Source organism: Pteropus vampyrus, unplaced genomic scaffold (genome assembly GCF_000151845.1).
Source record: "Pteropus vampyrus isolate Shadow unplaced genomic scaffold, Pvam_2.0 Scaffold19, whole genome shotgun sequence".
NCBI lineage: Eukaryota > Metazoa > Chordata > Mammalia > Chiroptera > Pteropodidae > Pteropus > Pteropus vampyrus.
In genome coordinates this window covers 10105185-10120001 of record NW_011888800.1, presented here as the reverse complement: position 1 = coordinate 10120001, position 14817 = coordinate 10105185, and the positions used below count along the sequence as shown (strand labels likewise).

The 14817-nt window shown below is 43.5% G+C and overlaps 1 protein-coding gene across 4 annotated transcripts in view; it reads right to left on the bottom strand.

The window, feature by feature from the left end:
* SQOR (sulfide quinone oxidoreductase) overlaps positions 1-14150 on the bottom strand; it is a 38108-nt gene extending 23958 nt beyond the window's left edge. The window contains exons 1-4 of one of the 4 annotated variants that reach the window (XM_023527833.1): positions 14035-14118; positions 13459-13601; positions 1878-1952; positions 703-953 (exon numbers count right to left, since the gene is read on the bottom strand). In XM_023527833.1, coding sequence (XP_023383601.1) covers positions 703-936 — 234 coding nt within the window. In that variant the 5' untranslated portion in view covers positions 937-953; positions 1878-1952; positions 13459-13601; positions 14035-14118. Of the gene's footprint in view, positions 1-702; positions 954-1877; positions 1953-13458; positions 13602-14034 lie in introns of all 4 variants that reach the window. The other 3 variants (XM_023527834.1, XM_011355063.2, XM_011355062.2) reach the window with 3 other exon arrangements.
* Positions 14151-14817: the final 667 nt, after the last annotated feature.

The following is a 14817-nucleotide window of genomic DNA, read 5'->3' as shown; positions in this document are numbered from 1 at the left end:
AGGTAGGAAAGTATAATGACCATGGATTTTCCTCTAGACATGACATTGGAAGTGGAGGGTTTCGTGGGTTGAATTGTCTCTCCCAAAAAAGGTAAGCTGCAGTCCTGGTACATGGAAATGTGACCTTATTTGGAAATAGGGTCTTTGTAGATGCAGTCAAGTTAAGATGAGGTCACACTAGATTAGAGTGGGTCCTGAATCCAAAGACTAGTGTCCTGATAAGAAGGTCAGGTGAAGACGCCATGTGAAGAAGAACACAGAGCAATGCAACCACAAGCTAAGGAACACCGAGGACTGTGCACAACCACCGGAAGCTACAAGAAAGGCATGGACAGATTACCCTCCTCTCCACAGCCTTAAGGGGGAGCTTAGCCCCTGTTAACACCTTGGTTTGGGGCTTCTAGCTTCCAGAATGATGCGAGAATAATTATCTATTGTTTTAAGCCACTTGGTTTGTGGTAATTTGTTATGGCAGCTTTAAGAAACTCATACAGAAAAGAAGATAAAAAGCCAAGAGATTTGTCCTCTCTCTCTTCTTCCCTTTACTTTCTCCAATCCTTTTGGACTGCTGCTTTTTGTGCCCAGAAGGAGAAACACTAAGCCAGGACATGACAGCCCAGTGCCTGACTGTCATCCCCACCCCACCCCGCTAGCACACATACTCACACGCATGCCCACACGCACTCAAAGGGGGCGGCTTACCTCACTTGGCTCAATGATGGCCACATTCTCTGCGCCCACTCTCCTCTTCATACGGGAAGCCATGGTGATCCCACCGCTGCCCCCACCCAGCACCAGCACCTCATAGTGGTTCTTGGCTGCTAGGCCGGCCCCTGTGTGCAACTGAAGTGAGTCAGCCTGCTGAGCACCCAGCCTGAGGAAGCAGGCAAAGAGCCGGGCACGGGGGCTGGACACCATGGCGACCAAGGGAGTCATCTTCACACTGGATCAGGCTAGAAAAGAATAGACGAGGCTATGAGTAAGGAAGGCGCCGCTATGCAACCAAAACATTTTCTTTCCGGAGGCAGGGGGACTGGCATTTGGCCAGCTCCAGCTGGTGCCCACCATCTTCCCTTTGGACCACCTTCCCATCTGGCTGTGGCCCAAGCCTCCAGAGAGTGCAACTAACAACTGGCTAAGTTTTCCATTTCTCCCCTTCCTCCTTCTGTCAGGACATCTAGGACTTTGAACCAGGTAAGGCTTTTGAGTTATTTCTAATAGTTTGCCTGTACCCATCTTTATCTATCCAAAAATTCTAGGGCATTCTGTGGTTGCATCTAGCTGTCACCCATTCCTCTCTCAGGCTCACAGCTCAACTCTTTGGCTTTTGAGTCCATCAAAACTGTTTGAGTCCACAGACAGACATGTACTGAAGCAGTAGTCCAGCATGAAACCCACCTCCTGCAAATCAGAGTTCAAACCAAGGTAATCAGGGCCTCGGCCCGGCTTAGAGCTTCGGCCCCGCTCACAGCCTCCTGGCTCTGCATGCCCAGTAACCCGAAATTTAATTAAATCACAGGCTACAGACATGCAAACAAAGGCCCTCCACACCTTTGGCAATTTCAACCAGATGATAAAAAAGTCATAAAAGGAGCCCTGCCTGGTATCATAAAGTTATATGTTATGTAAAGAACCTACACATGCTGACCAGTCTTTTATTATAACCAACCAGTAAACAATCTCTCCTTAATAGTTCCACCAAGAGACAGGCCTAACCTTTAGGAAAAGGCGTTTCTGCTCTGAGCAGTTAGTGCTTTGGCAGTGAGGAAATGAAGGCTCCTCAGAAACAGGCCTTTGCTTCCTCCCATCCACAGACCAGGCCTTACATCTTGGATACTATCTTCTGGTATAACTTGAAGGGCCCAGACTCACAATACCTTCCTCCTTGGTGTTACAGTGTCCCCAGTTCCACCATCAAGCTCAGTCCTCCGCGTTGACACTGCTCCAGAAACCTTTTATTCGAATGCAAAGACCCAGATGAGGATAACACTTCTAGCTGCTCAAGTCACTAAGTTCTTAATGGGAACAATTTAATTATGTCATTTCCACACCCTTCGCCTCCCACCAACAGGAGAAAAGGAAGGCCACAGGAGGGGATTAGAGAAGGCTGAGAAGGAAAAGGGCCCGTGGGGAAGGGAAAAGTGACTGGGAGTGGGAAGCAGGAGGCGGAGTGAGGATTAACTTGTCAGTGTTTGGCGCCCTGATGACTTCCTCAACATTTCAGATCTGAGAAGCGACCCAGAGATTTGGGGGCCTACGGAAAGTGGGGCGGGTTCACACATTGTTGCTGCAAATTTAAAATAAGTATGACCCTTCTAGAGAACAACATTGACCATCCTTCGACCCTGCATTTCCATTCCTGGGCCTCTGGTCTAAGGAAATAACCTCTAATACTGAAGAAGACAAACCTTTACAAAGATATATCTCACATATTCATTCATAATATGGTCAACCCTCAATTACTGGTTTGTAGATGGGATCTCATTATGCCCCATATGAGATCCAATCTACAAACCAGTAATTGAGGGAAAGCTCAGGTCCCAGACTATTTCAAACAAAGGTTAATTTATGATTTACTTCAATTTAATACTGGGAGTGGAGGTAGAGATAGCAATCTGAATGTCAAAACTTTGGGGAAAGGTTAAGTAAAATGTGGTTACACAAGATGATTATGTAATGGCTATCCAAAGGCCTACAGAAATATTTCAAAACTATGTTTACAAAGAGCATATAAAATGCTTAGGTTATGATTCGTATACAAAGTGGAAATATAATATGAGTTCAACTACATAAGAGAAAACGCACTGAAAATATAATATGAGTTCAACTACATAAGAGAAAACGCACTGATTTTAACATTGGGTGATTGGTTTTCTCTGGGTTTTAGAATGGATTATTTTGCCTCTTTTCTGTATTTTACAAAATTTCTACTATGTACATATATTAACGTTGTAATGATGAAATCTTTTGATGGTAATAACTAACATATATTAGGTCCTTTACATAAGCATTTAACTTGTGAGTTGGCTGCCATTATCATCCGCATTTTATAGATGATAAAACAGAGGCAGGGGCAGTCAAGTGACTCTCTCACGGTCCTTAAGTGGTGGACTGAGATTTGACCCAAGGCACCCTGGTATCAGGCTCTATTTTAAACCACTACACTCTACTATCTCCGTGATCTTTATCAAATACAAAACAATGCTAATGTAACAATGTTAAATGAAAAAAAAAGGATATCTTTTCCACACATCCCAGAAAAGAGAAACCATTTTTCATGCTAATGACAACTAAACATTAGCAATGTTCTGATATAACCATAAATGACTTTTCTTCTTCTTTGTATATGCTTTTCTCAAGTTTTCTTTAACAAACGCTACTGTTGTAAATTTTAAAAATCACTCGATTTTATGGTTTTTTAAATGAAGGAGTGGAGGAAATCACTAATTAGGATGTTGCTGTTTGATAGGGAAGGAAAAGTTATTTTTATGGTGAATAGAAAGTCGTCACATCTTGCCTAAGTGTCCACAGGATGACAATCACAGCAAAACTCATTTCCCAGAAAAGGGAAACTGGCTTTTTGCAGTCCTGATACTACATGTTAACCAATGGAAAGAGTTAAAAAATAAAGACCTAGGAGGAGGCCTGGCTACATTTCTGGTTTCCAGCCACTCCATCTGAGGTTATTGAACCTCCAGTTCCCTTGAAGCCTAACACCACAGGTTCTTCTCTTGAAATAGGTAGAGTTTATGTAAATATTTCCCTCATTCAGCCAAGAAGGTAAGTTCTGTTTTAGTCCAGCAGGTACCCGTGGCCTGTTTCTGGAATCAATATTTATAAACACAAAGTCCTTCTGAACCAGTTTTACCAACTTTGTTAATAACAGCCACCAAGCAGAATGCCTGGTCTCTGCAGTCAAATTTCACTTGTAAAGTATAAACAATTTCAAAAACACAAAATAATTTTAAAGGAAATGTTCCAAGTTTCAAAACACCTGAAAATCTCAAAAACACTCTCATTCTAACAATATAAAGCCATCTAAACTTCCAGATCAGAAAAACTAGAACCAAAATCTAATACTGTTTGTGGAGAAGGTGGAGCATAATACTATGTCAAAAATTAGGGCAATAATACACAATCGCTTCTTAATATTTCACTTTGTATCTACATATATTTGGTCTTTGTCTCCAGTTCCTAACACAAAGCTCCTAAAACCCTTGGAATTTCCTGAGTGAAAAGTTATTTGTTACTCATAATAAATAATAATAAATGAGCCCCTTTTGACCTGACTTTGTGCTGATAACTGACTTTGTGCTGATGAGATGACTCAAGGTGGAATCCCTAGGTAGCTTCAGGATGGGGGTTGATCACAAAAAGACCAAATCTGTGATTAGAGGGTTCGAACTTTCAGGAGGAAAGGTAGGCTAGAGGTTGAATTCTGTGAAAACTCTTGACCACCAGATTCCGCAAGTTTCCAGACTGGTCAACAATACATTGATGTGCTGAGAGAGTGGCATCAAACGCCCGGAGAGGGCTTGGAAGCTCTGGACCACCCCGCCCCGCATGCCTTGCCCTATGCATTTCTTCCATTTGACCATTCCTGAGTTGCAGCCTCTATGACAAACTGGTTCATAAGTAAAGTGTTTTCCTGAGTTCTGGGTGTCATTCTAGCAACTTCTCAAACCTGAGGGGAGACCTATTATACTCTCAGACACTCCTGGGAAATGACTCACACAATTATGCAGACCGACAAGTCTCAAGACCAGCAGTCAGCAAGCTGGAAACCCAGGGCAAGACAATGGTATAGTTTCAGTCCAAAAGTCAGCAGACTCAAGTCCCAGGAATAGCTGATCTTTCAGTTCAAGTGAGAAGGTGGGAGAAAAACCAATGTCCCAGCTCAAATCAGTCAGGCAGAAAGGGTTCTCCCTTATTTGTGCATGGGAGGGTCAGCTTTTTTCTATTCAGATCTTCAACTGATTGGATGAAGAGGGCGATCTGCTTTACTCGGGCCTCTGATTCTTCCAGAAAAGCCCAGAATACTACTGTTTGACCAAATGTCCGGGTACACTATGGCCCAGTCAAGTTGACACTGAAAATTAACCATCATAACCCTCTGACTTAAGCTATAAAACAGCAGGTTCAAATCTGGAAACATCTCAGGAAAGAAACTGTTACTGTGACCAATTAGTACCACTTTGGGTGCCAAGAAAATGCCAAACATTGTCCTATAAATGCTGTGATTCCTTAACATGATCTCATCTCAATTTGGAGTTCCTGTAAGTAAAGTATGCAGTCATATTCATGGCACTTAGCAGTGACACTGGATTAGACACTTCAAGAAACCTTCCTGGAGACATTGTGAGTCTTACTGTATTAATCACATTTTTAATTTTCTGTAATTTATGACTGACATTTTGGGGCTTTGTTAGTCCTAATGAAACTGCCCCTCGTAAGACTAACTAACTCCTAAAGACAGTGAACTTGTCTGGGAGCACATCTTTGATAAGTAAATCCATCAATCCAGAACTCGTATTAGAACTGCCTCTGCCACCTGGCTTTTACTCTCCAGAAGGCAATATTCCTCTGTCCTAATCACATCCCAGAGCCAGACATCAGACAATGAGGGCAGCCCTTATATCCCAGGGCCCACTAAAATTATTCAAAGTAGCCAATCTCAAACCTAGTCAGGCCCCTGCCTCATGAAAACCACATAGAGGTTTTTGTCCAAGCTTTCCCCTCAAATTTTCTGCCTCCTGACCAACCTGGGTACTTCCCTATGTGGCTCTGCATGGTACACCAATGCCTCTCTATGTTCCTAGGGAAGTCTGAGTAAAAATGTCTTCCTTCATGGCAGTCGTCCGCCAGTGTGCTGGCCTCACCACACCTAAAACAAATCCTGGGTACATTTTAATACATTGACATTAAAACGCATTCACTGATTGTTCAGATGGAAGATTTTACATGTTGAACAAATTTTTGCTCTGCTCTTTTCCTTACACATTGACTAAACTGTCAGGTGGCATTTTAAAAGCAATTTAATTACATATTACTGTAGAATGTTATAATTATGTGGGCGAGTGGGCCAAATTCTTACAGCCAAATAACATATGATTTTTTTTAATGCGATAATTACTCTAAAAGAATACAGCACCAAACCGCCTTTCCTTTGTCCCATTCTATCACCTGCTCTGTTGAAACTTCAGATAGCTTCTCCACCAAGGAAAGTTTTCACATCTCTTTTATCCTCTAACCTTGATAAAGTGGAAGTGTCATCAGCCAGAAGTGCTCGGAAAGATGTTTAAGGAATGAATCTTCTACAGGATATAAATATATGTGCAAAAAATTCAGGTTTATACTTACATTGAACTTGTCTCAATCATACAGTGACTAAATATGTAGAACCAAAAATCAGGAAACCTAAGCTAAGCTATATTTTTATTTATAATTTCCTATACAAACGCAAATTAAATTATATTTTGCTATGTTAAACGTTTAAGTATATCTTATGGAAAGAACGGTTACATGAAATCTGCATGGTCACAATTCTGCTGTGTCTAAGAATGTTTCCACAAGTATTCATTGTCTACCACATATAAGGACCCATGCTGATAGACACATTTCCCTACTCCAGTCCTGGTCTCATTCCCAGTCTGTTAGCTTTAGGTGCTAAGAAGAGAAGAGCTTGCCAGATGCTGATAATATAAGCTAAGAATGAGATGAGCCAAATTTCAGAGGAAGGTTTTTTTAAAGTTAGATGGTCTTATTTAAATATTAGAATGTTAAAAGTAGTTAGATATGTGCACCTTTCTCTTTCTAGCTTGAGTCGTAGCCTTGTGTTTTGTTTTCCTCCACACTCACTAGTTTTTTTGAATGAATTAAGTTCCACCTTCACTCATGTGTACACATCTGACATGTAAAGGTCTTGAATAAATCCATCTACCTATTAATTTATTCTATGGTCTGAATGTTTGTGTCTCCCAGAAATTCAAATGTTAAAATCCAAACTCCCAAAGGTGATGGCATTAGTAGGTGGGGCCTTTGGGAGTGATTAGGTCATGATTGTGGAGCCCTCATGAATGGGATGTGTGGCTTATAAAGAAGCCTCAGAGAAATCCCGAGCCCTTTCTACTATGTGAGGATACAGGAGAAAGGTATCGGCTATGAACTGGGAAGAAGGCCTTTACCCAAACATGCTAGCACCTTGTTCTTGGACTTCTCAGCCTCCAGAACTGTGAGAAATAAATTTCTGTTGTTCATAAGCTACCCAGTCTCTGGTATTTTGATATAGCAGCCCAAAGGGACTAAAATAATTACTGAGATCCTTTGCTATGCCAGGCACTGTGCGAGGTGCTAGGGAAGAAAACAGAGAAAGTGTCACATCAGGTCCTTGTGCTGACAGAGCTTACATCCTAGTGCAATGAAGTACACGTTAGTCCCTTCTCCCCCCAGTATTATACCCTCCTGTCTTAGCCTCGGCCCAAAGTCCAGCCCAAGTCGCAGCTTCTCTACTCCATCCAACCCAGGTTGGTTCTACAAGTTGTGCTCCCATTTGCCCCTCTTGGAACTTTCTTGTAGTCACTCAGTTATTTGCTGGCATTTTTGATGCATCTATTTTCCCAGAGAGATTGAAACCTTTTGGTGGTTTCAGACTCTGGTTCTAGATTCTGGTCCCAGCTATCACCACTGACATATGTAGAGTATCTGGGCCCTTCTTGTCATCCCCTGGGGTGGGTTGGTCCAGACCGTTGGTGTAACAGGAAGAAACCTCTGTAGTCTACCAAGAGTGTTAACACTGATCTCTCTGGCCACTTCCTCAGGAACAACTACAAAGAATGGAGGAGGGCGGGGCATGGAGGAGAGGCTTTATTTCCAGCACCTAACTACATAGTCTCTGGATTCGTGGAAGGAGAGTTGGGGTTGGCTTCCAAAAATCTGGGTTTATATTCCAACTTAGATGTAACTAGCTGAAGCAAAGTGCAATGTAATCACTGTGAGTTAAACACCTTAAGTATTTTGACAAGAGAAGGAATAGTCAATGAAAGTTTTGTGAAACAGAGCAGGAGGTAAAAGACTGGCCACATTTTGACAGTGGAAATGGAGGGTGCACCAGGAGGAGGGAATAGCATAAGTAAATTAGTCAAAGAGATGGTGACTGCCCTCCAGATCTCTCTCCAGCTTTCTCTGCCCTGCTCTGGGCCTTGACTGCTGACCTACAAGGTGGGCATCAGTTGGCCTTCCTTGTCTTCTGGTTTCCAGTTGGGTTCAACCAATAGGAGGCACCAGTAGGTTAGAGAATGGAAAAAGAGTAAGATCAGAATAAGTATTCCTCAGACCCCCCCTCTGCTGAGCCTGAGCTCAGCAATGGCTATATTCTGAAGGCCTTGGCTCCTGTGGGGTAGCCCTCCCCCCTCAGCTACAGCTCTTTCTCGGGGTTCTAGTACTCACTCCCTCTACTTGCTTCTTCAGGTCCCAAAGCAATTGCTTCACCACTCTTGTTGATTCCCTTTAACTCTGCCCAAACATTTGTAAATAATTATTTCATTAACTCTTTCTTCATAGCATGTTTGAGTGTGTAAACTGTTTCCCAGAGATCCTGGCTAACAAGTAGGGAAGGCCCTGAGTATGTTTGGGCAATGGAAGTTCAACCAGATTTGACTGAGGTTGACAGGAGTAGACAAGAAACAAATATCATAGCCCAATTATAAAGGGCATACTAAGGCACTGAAGCTTTATATTGAAAAATCAAGGTTTTGAAAAGTGATAGAACAGAGGGAGCAGCTTTGAGAAAATGAATCCAGTGTCAGGAAGCAAATTAAATTGGAAAGACAAAACCAGTGCTGGAAGTCAGGAGACTTGCACAGTGGTCCAGGGGCGAGTGATAAGGGCCTGACTAAGTGCTGGCACTAGAAATACAAACAAAGATTCAGATAATACAGAGGCATGAGAAAGAGGATGGTTGGATGAGAGGTAGAAAGGGCCCCTGGGAGGGAAAAAGTCAAAGTTGGCATCCAGGAGCTGAAGAGAGGAATTACGTAGGCAGAAATAGGGCAGTCAAGGCAAGGGCCTATCTAGGCTAGTTTGGGACACTAAAGCTTGAGGTTTGGGAAGTAGAATCACCTAGAATGAGCACTGTGGTCTAAGAGGAAGGCAGCCTTGGGCAGATGTCCACTGGGAAGAGGGAGAAATTAGACTGGATAGGCATGTGTAAGCAAAGTTTTGGTTTGGGAATTTAATTCTAAACAATCACAATCCTATCTACGGGTCACAAAGCAGCCACCTGCAGGCCAAGAGCAGACCAGAGCTATGTTTTCTTAGGCTCACAGTGTTTTCTCAAGTTTTGAATTAGTCCCAACATTAAAAATTTGGATATCTCACACACAAAAAAATTCCAGATTGTTGGCCTTTCTGACAACACTGGGCTCACATTCTCACACATCAGCACTCAGCCAGAACCGAGCAGTCATCTAGATCCTGCACAAGGGTCCTGTTCACCTCAACTCCACTCGGCCTATGTCACTCATTTATGTCACCTGCTTAGCCCTGGCACGCACTTGAGCTTTGTGGTACCTGCTAAAGGTGATGAGAGTACATGGCAGTTTTTAACAAAACTGATGTCTCCAAAGACCCCCTGGGGAAAGCTAGAGGATGAATTGGAGCAATTCAGTTGAGTTCAGCCTTTCTGAGTGCTTACTATGTGCCGGGCATTGGGGTAGGCACCACAGAGCCTGTGATGAATAAGAAGTGTCTGTCTATTTTGTAACAGGAAAGATGAGAAATATGAAGACTCTTTTATGTGGCTGTTTCAGAAATTCTGGCACCAGTGAGGGCTCAGACTAGACAATGAGAACAGAGATGAAGGTATGAATACAAAACATGTCAAAGGAACTTCTGTGACAAATTAGCGATAGGGGATAAAGAAAGAAGAATGTGAACTATAACCTTGTTCCGGTGGATATAGTGAAGAGAGGGTGTAAGTAACAGAAGTGGATTACTCAAAGCGCAGTAAAGGTCCAACGCAGGTGAGAGAGAAGGAACTGAAAATCAGATGAGTGGTGTTCTACGAAGAGGTTGCACAGGCTGCACCCTTCCTCTTGGCACAGCTCCTCTTGAGTAATGGCAGCTCTACCACGTGTGTGGTCAGGAACTGGATTACTAGTTTGTTAACAAATAAAAAAATTTAGCAATCTACATTTAATCCTGCAGGACCAAGTTGGAACTCTACCTCTGAAGCTGTTTAAACATTGTTAAATATTTGTTTAAATAGTAAGCTGTATAGCAAGGCTTTGATAGTAGAACAGGAGAAAATCATCCAGAAAACAAAAACAATCATATATAGCTCTCTGATGATGCAGGGTTTAAAGCCACACCGGGGTTCTTTAGTTCCCTAACTCTTAGGGGCAAACTGTAGGAATTTTTCTTAAAGAGTTACTGATTAAGAGTTACTAAAGAGGACTTGACAATGAAACAGTGGCTCCCTTTGCTGCTGAGAAATTTCTTACCAGTGTCCCTAGCCTACACTCAGTTAACAATCAGAAGGCCTTATAATGGGGAGAGGTTGACAATTTCACCAAGCCATACATTTGCTAAGCAAAAAATAAAAATTATATTTACAGAAAGAAAACTCTCACATGGTTAGCTCCAGAAAAGTAATAAATCAGTCAACTGGTTTATTTCAACTAAAAGTTAAAGGTTTTGACTGAATTATATAGGGGGAGGGGAGAAATGCTTTGTTTTTCTGCTTGCTTTATCCAATGGGAGCTTGATCACTCTGTTCCACTGTATAAATTATCACAATTTAGCTCCCCATTCACAGTTAGCCTCTAGTCAGGTACACTGAAAGTTTATTTTCAACATCTGCACATGCTTGTGTGTGCACATACCCAGAGCACAGAACACAACGCACTGGAGAGAGAGGCTTGATGTGGAATTAATTTGCTCTCAGACACACAACAGGGATCAGCTCAGGCCTTGTTTCCTGAATCTATTCAATGATCACAATAAAATTACTCATCAGCCTCAGGAGCACTGGGATTCCCACTCAGAGTCTCACATAGAAGACTCTAAAGGGTAGAGTTTCATAAACAGGGACTGGCCAGTTAGTCAGACATATTGTTCCTTGAAATTCAGTGTGTGAGATCTTAACGCAATGAGAAAAGACTTTAATTACAAGTTATACATCTGTTGTTAGCAAATGATTGAAGAGATGCCAAACTCAATCCTTTAATGGTTAGGAACAGAATGGGGGTTAGGCTAGGTAACAGGTGTGCCCAAGCTTTTGTCTTCTCTATGTCTAACTAAATGATGCAGTACTCAGTCCTGGTGAAGCTTTGTCTGAGAATGTGTTAGGAGTCAGGAGACCCAGATCCACATACCAGGTAGTGCCAGGTAGGGCTCATCTTTAACTTTTCTTGGGCATGCTTTCTTCATCAATTGATAAGGGACTAGACTGGATGTCTTCAAAGGCCTCTTCCTTTTATAAAACTCTCTAATCCTCTAAATGAGGGGGAAATGGAAGTGGAGGTTCACAAGCAGGTACTTAAATGGGAATATTTGTTCTGCTAACGTCTCAGATTGATCAGAGCTGGAAATTATTGCAGCAAAGAATGACAAGCATTACTAACCAGGCCTGCCCCTCAAGTCTCTCCCTCTTCTTAGAAAGACACAAGTCAAATTGGATTATGGCCCCACCATTCAAGGTATTCTCATTCAATCTTAATTACCTTTTGAAGGCCCTATCTCCAAACACAGTCACATTCTAAGGTACTAGGGGTTAGGGCTTCAACATATGAATTTTGAAGGGACAGAATTTAGTCTATAACACCAGTATTTGCCCTTCCCAAAATTATAGGCTTAAATAGTCCCAGTGTGTTCTAGATTTCCTGTTCTTTACAAAATTCTCTCCCCATCTTCCTGCCCCAATGCAGCACTTTGGAGATCACAGGGATGGATGGATGGTCCTTCTCTCTATCTTTCTATTACCATCTACATTTGTTGAATTACATAGACTTTTAAGGTTGGAAAATAAAAAGCAATCAATTGGCTTCAGGCTTAGTCTGAGCAGCTTCTAGCAATTTACCCTCATTGCTCCTTCAAGGTTAGAGGAGCTATGTTGTGGGTGGTAGGGCAGGGAAAAGAAAAAAGGAAAGAGAAATGTATATCTATGCCCAGAGATGATTCATCATGGGTCTGTCTCTGTCCCCTATAACATACTTCCTTTGTTACAGTATATCAGATTAACAAGCCTATACACAAGCAAGACGGAAAAGAAACTGTTTTACAAAGAAATCCTTACTTTCATTTTCTCTGACCGAACACCAGCAAAACAGACCTGCACACACAGACGCATGGGCACTGACTGACATTTCAAGCATTCCAGCTCTAAAAGTATTTATTTACGCATTGGTTCAGCCAGTTAAAAAAACAAAAACAAAAACAAACAAACAAACAAAAAACAAACAAACACACACACACACACATACCAGGTTTTAAAGTTATTTCTCAAACCACCAGCTGTCTCCTTGATAGATTCTGGTTTTTTAGATATAGCCACTTATTCATTCAAAAAATATTTGTTGAGTACGTTCCATGTACCAGTATTGGAGATACAATGATGATGGTCATAAGCATGCAGTCCACTGAGGGAGACAAACAAGTTCTATAAATGGTACTTATTTCACTCCTCTGTGCCAGGTGCAGTGCTGGGGCGTTTTATAGACGTGGTAAAGCACGATAATCTCCACTGTTCAAGGAAGTGACCACACAAAAAAGTTCAAAAGCCAAGGCCACATTGCTAGTCAAAGGAAGTGTCAAAACCAGAAGCTATGTCACCTGACTTTCTGGACAGAGCCCTTTCCACTATCAGAGGATCTTACCCTGGGGACCATGAACTTGATAGAAAATATGTTTTACATGTTTATTGTCATGAATTTCTGAGAATTAACACTTTGTTCAATTATATATGTAGACAACAACCCTGGCAGTAATAGTAGTACCTATTCACCAACAGAAATCACAGATATTTTCTAATATTACAGGTGTTGCCTATATCTTGAAATGTTGTTTATGTTCATTACTACTGCAAAATTATGGTAGCTATTAGATCCACTGTAGATCTTGTTATTTAACACATTATTTTTAAAGGCACATATATTACTTATTACTACATCATAAATTCTTTTAATATTTTACAAGTGTTTTTGGAATTGGTTTCCTTTATAACACTGTGCTTTTAACTTTACATCTTTAAAAGTTCTTTACTGAGAAGGGGTCCTTAGCCTTCCCAGAACTGTCAAAGGGATACATGGCACAAAAATGAGGCAAAACCCTACGTTACAGCAATGGGCAGCCCAGACAGATCCAGAGGCTCTGTTCGCTGTATCTTTGGGCAAGAAGCTAGGTTGGGATTTTTATAATTAAAAGAGAGACATAAAGAGGAAAGAAAAGGAGCCACAACTTCACCAGAGGCTCCCTTCTTTCTTCCCTTTCCACTTCTTCCTGTTCAGCGCGTGCTCTAAATGCTCTCCTCTGCTGGTCGCAGCCACAGCTGACTCCTTCAGTACATCTTTGTCCCACGCTAGTGTCAGTGGATTAATGCGTCCCCACTGTGGGTAGACAGGCTAACGTCAACCTCTGACCACGGAGGCTGAGAGCCACCACTCCCCAGGATGGGTGATGGGTGACACAGTAAACAAGCAGAAGGCGTCAGAAATTCCCACACACTAAGACCAGATACTGCGGTCTTCAACCGCCCCTGGCAGCTCGACCTCTCCGCAATCCCGAGGCCCGACCCTTGGAGAAGGAAGCAAGAGTCCCAAGACAGGGGTTCCAGACAAGGGCAGCAAAGAGCTGCGGGTGCCGCGTGGGGAAGGAAAGTGGGAAGCGGGATGGAAGGCGCGGCACAGGTCCGCGCAGTCCAAGCGACGGGAGCCAACCACCAGCCTTGGGCCAACCACCAGCCTCAGGGGTGCTCTCTGTCCCTGACCCGTCCCCCGCCCCTGGCCGAGGGCCCGAGATCGGCCGCCGGACGCCTCTTACCCAACGGCAAGCGGAGCCTCGGGCCACGGTTGTTGGCACAGCAATAGCTGCGGCTCCCTGCCGGGGCTCCCGGCCTCAGCAGGGGCCCCGCCCTCCCGCCCGCCCGGCCCCCCTCGGGCGGAAACTGGAGGCGGGGAGAGAGAAGCTCCCCCCAGGAAAAGTCCGGAAAGGTCCCGCCACCGCCCCGCGCGGCGCCCCAGTCTGGGCACCAAGGCCAAGCGCTGACCGCACCCGGCTTTATGAGCGCACAAAGGACAGGGCAGAAATGCGGGGCTAGGCGGCCCGCGGCGCTGCCCGTGGGGCTGACTTGTCCCTACTCCCCGCACACCCCGAGAGCGGCCGGGCACCCTGCCGAGCGACAGCAGAGGTCACGGACGCCACCTGTCATTTCCCCTCCTCGACCCGACGGGTGGCGACAGCTTTGCGTAACAAGGAAGGGCAAAGGGAGGCGGGGCTGTGGATAGAGGCCTGGCTAGTTTGTGTCGGTCCTCCAGGGCGTCCTGGGCTTCTCACCCATTTCCCACAGCTTCCCAGGGAGATAGCTGTTCCCGAACCCATTTCACAGATAAGACAACCCAAGCTCAGAGAAGCCCACTGACTTTCCTTAAAAGCAGAGGGGTAAGTCAGGGCCAGTTGGCTTTCAGCCATTGCCCTCCATACTTTCCTCCGACTTTCATGACTGGTCATTTTCAACTGGCTGCTGTAGAATTCTAGGTGGATGCAAAAGTAGAAGTATGTGGTTCTCCACAATATCATATCTAACGGCCCCTTTTAATAATACAG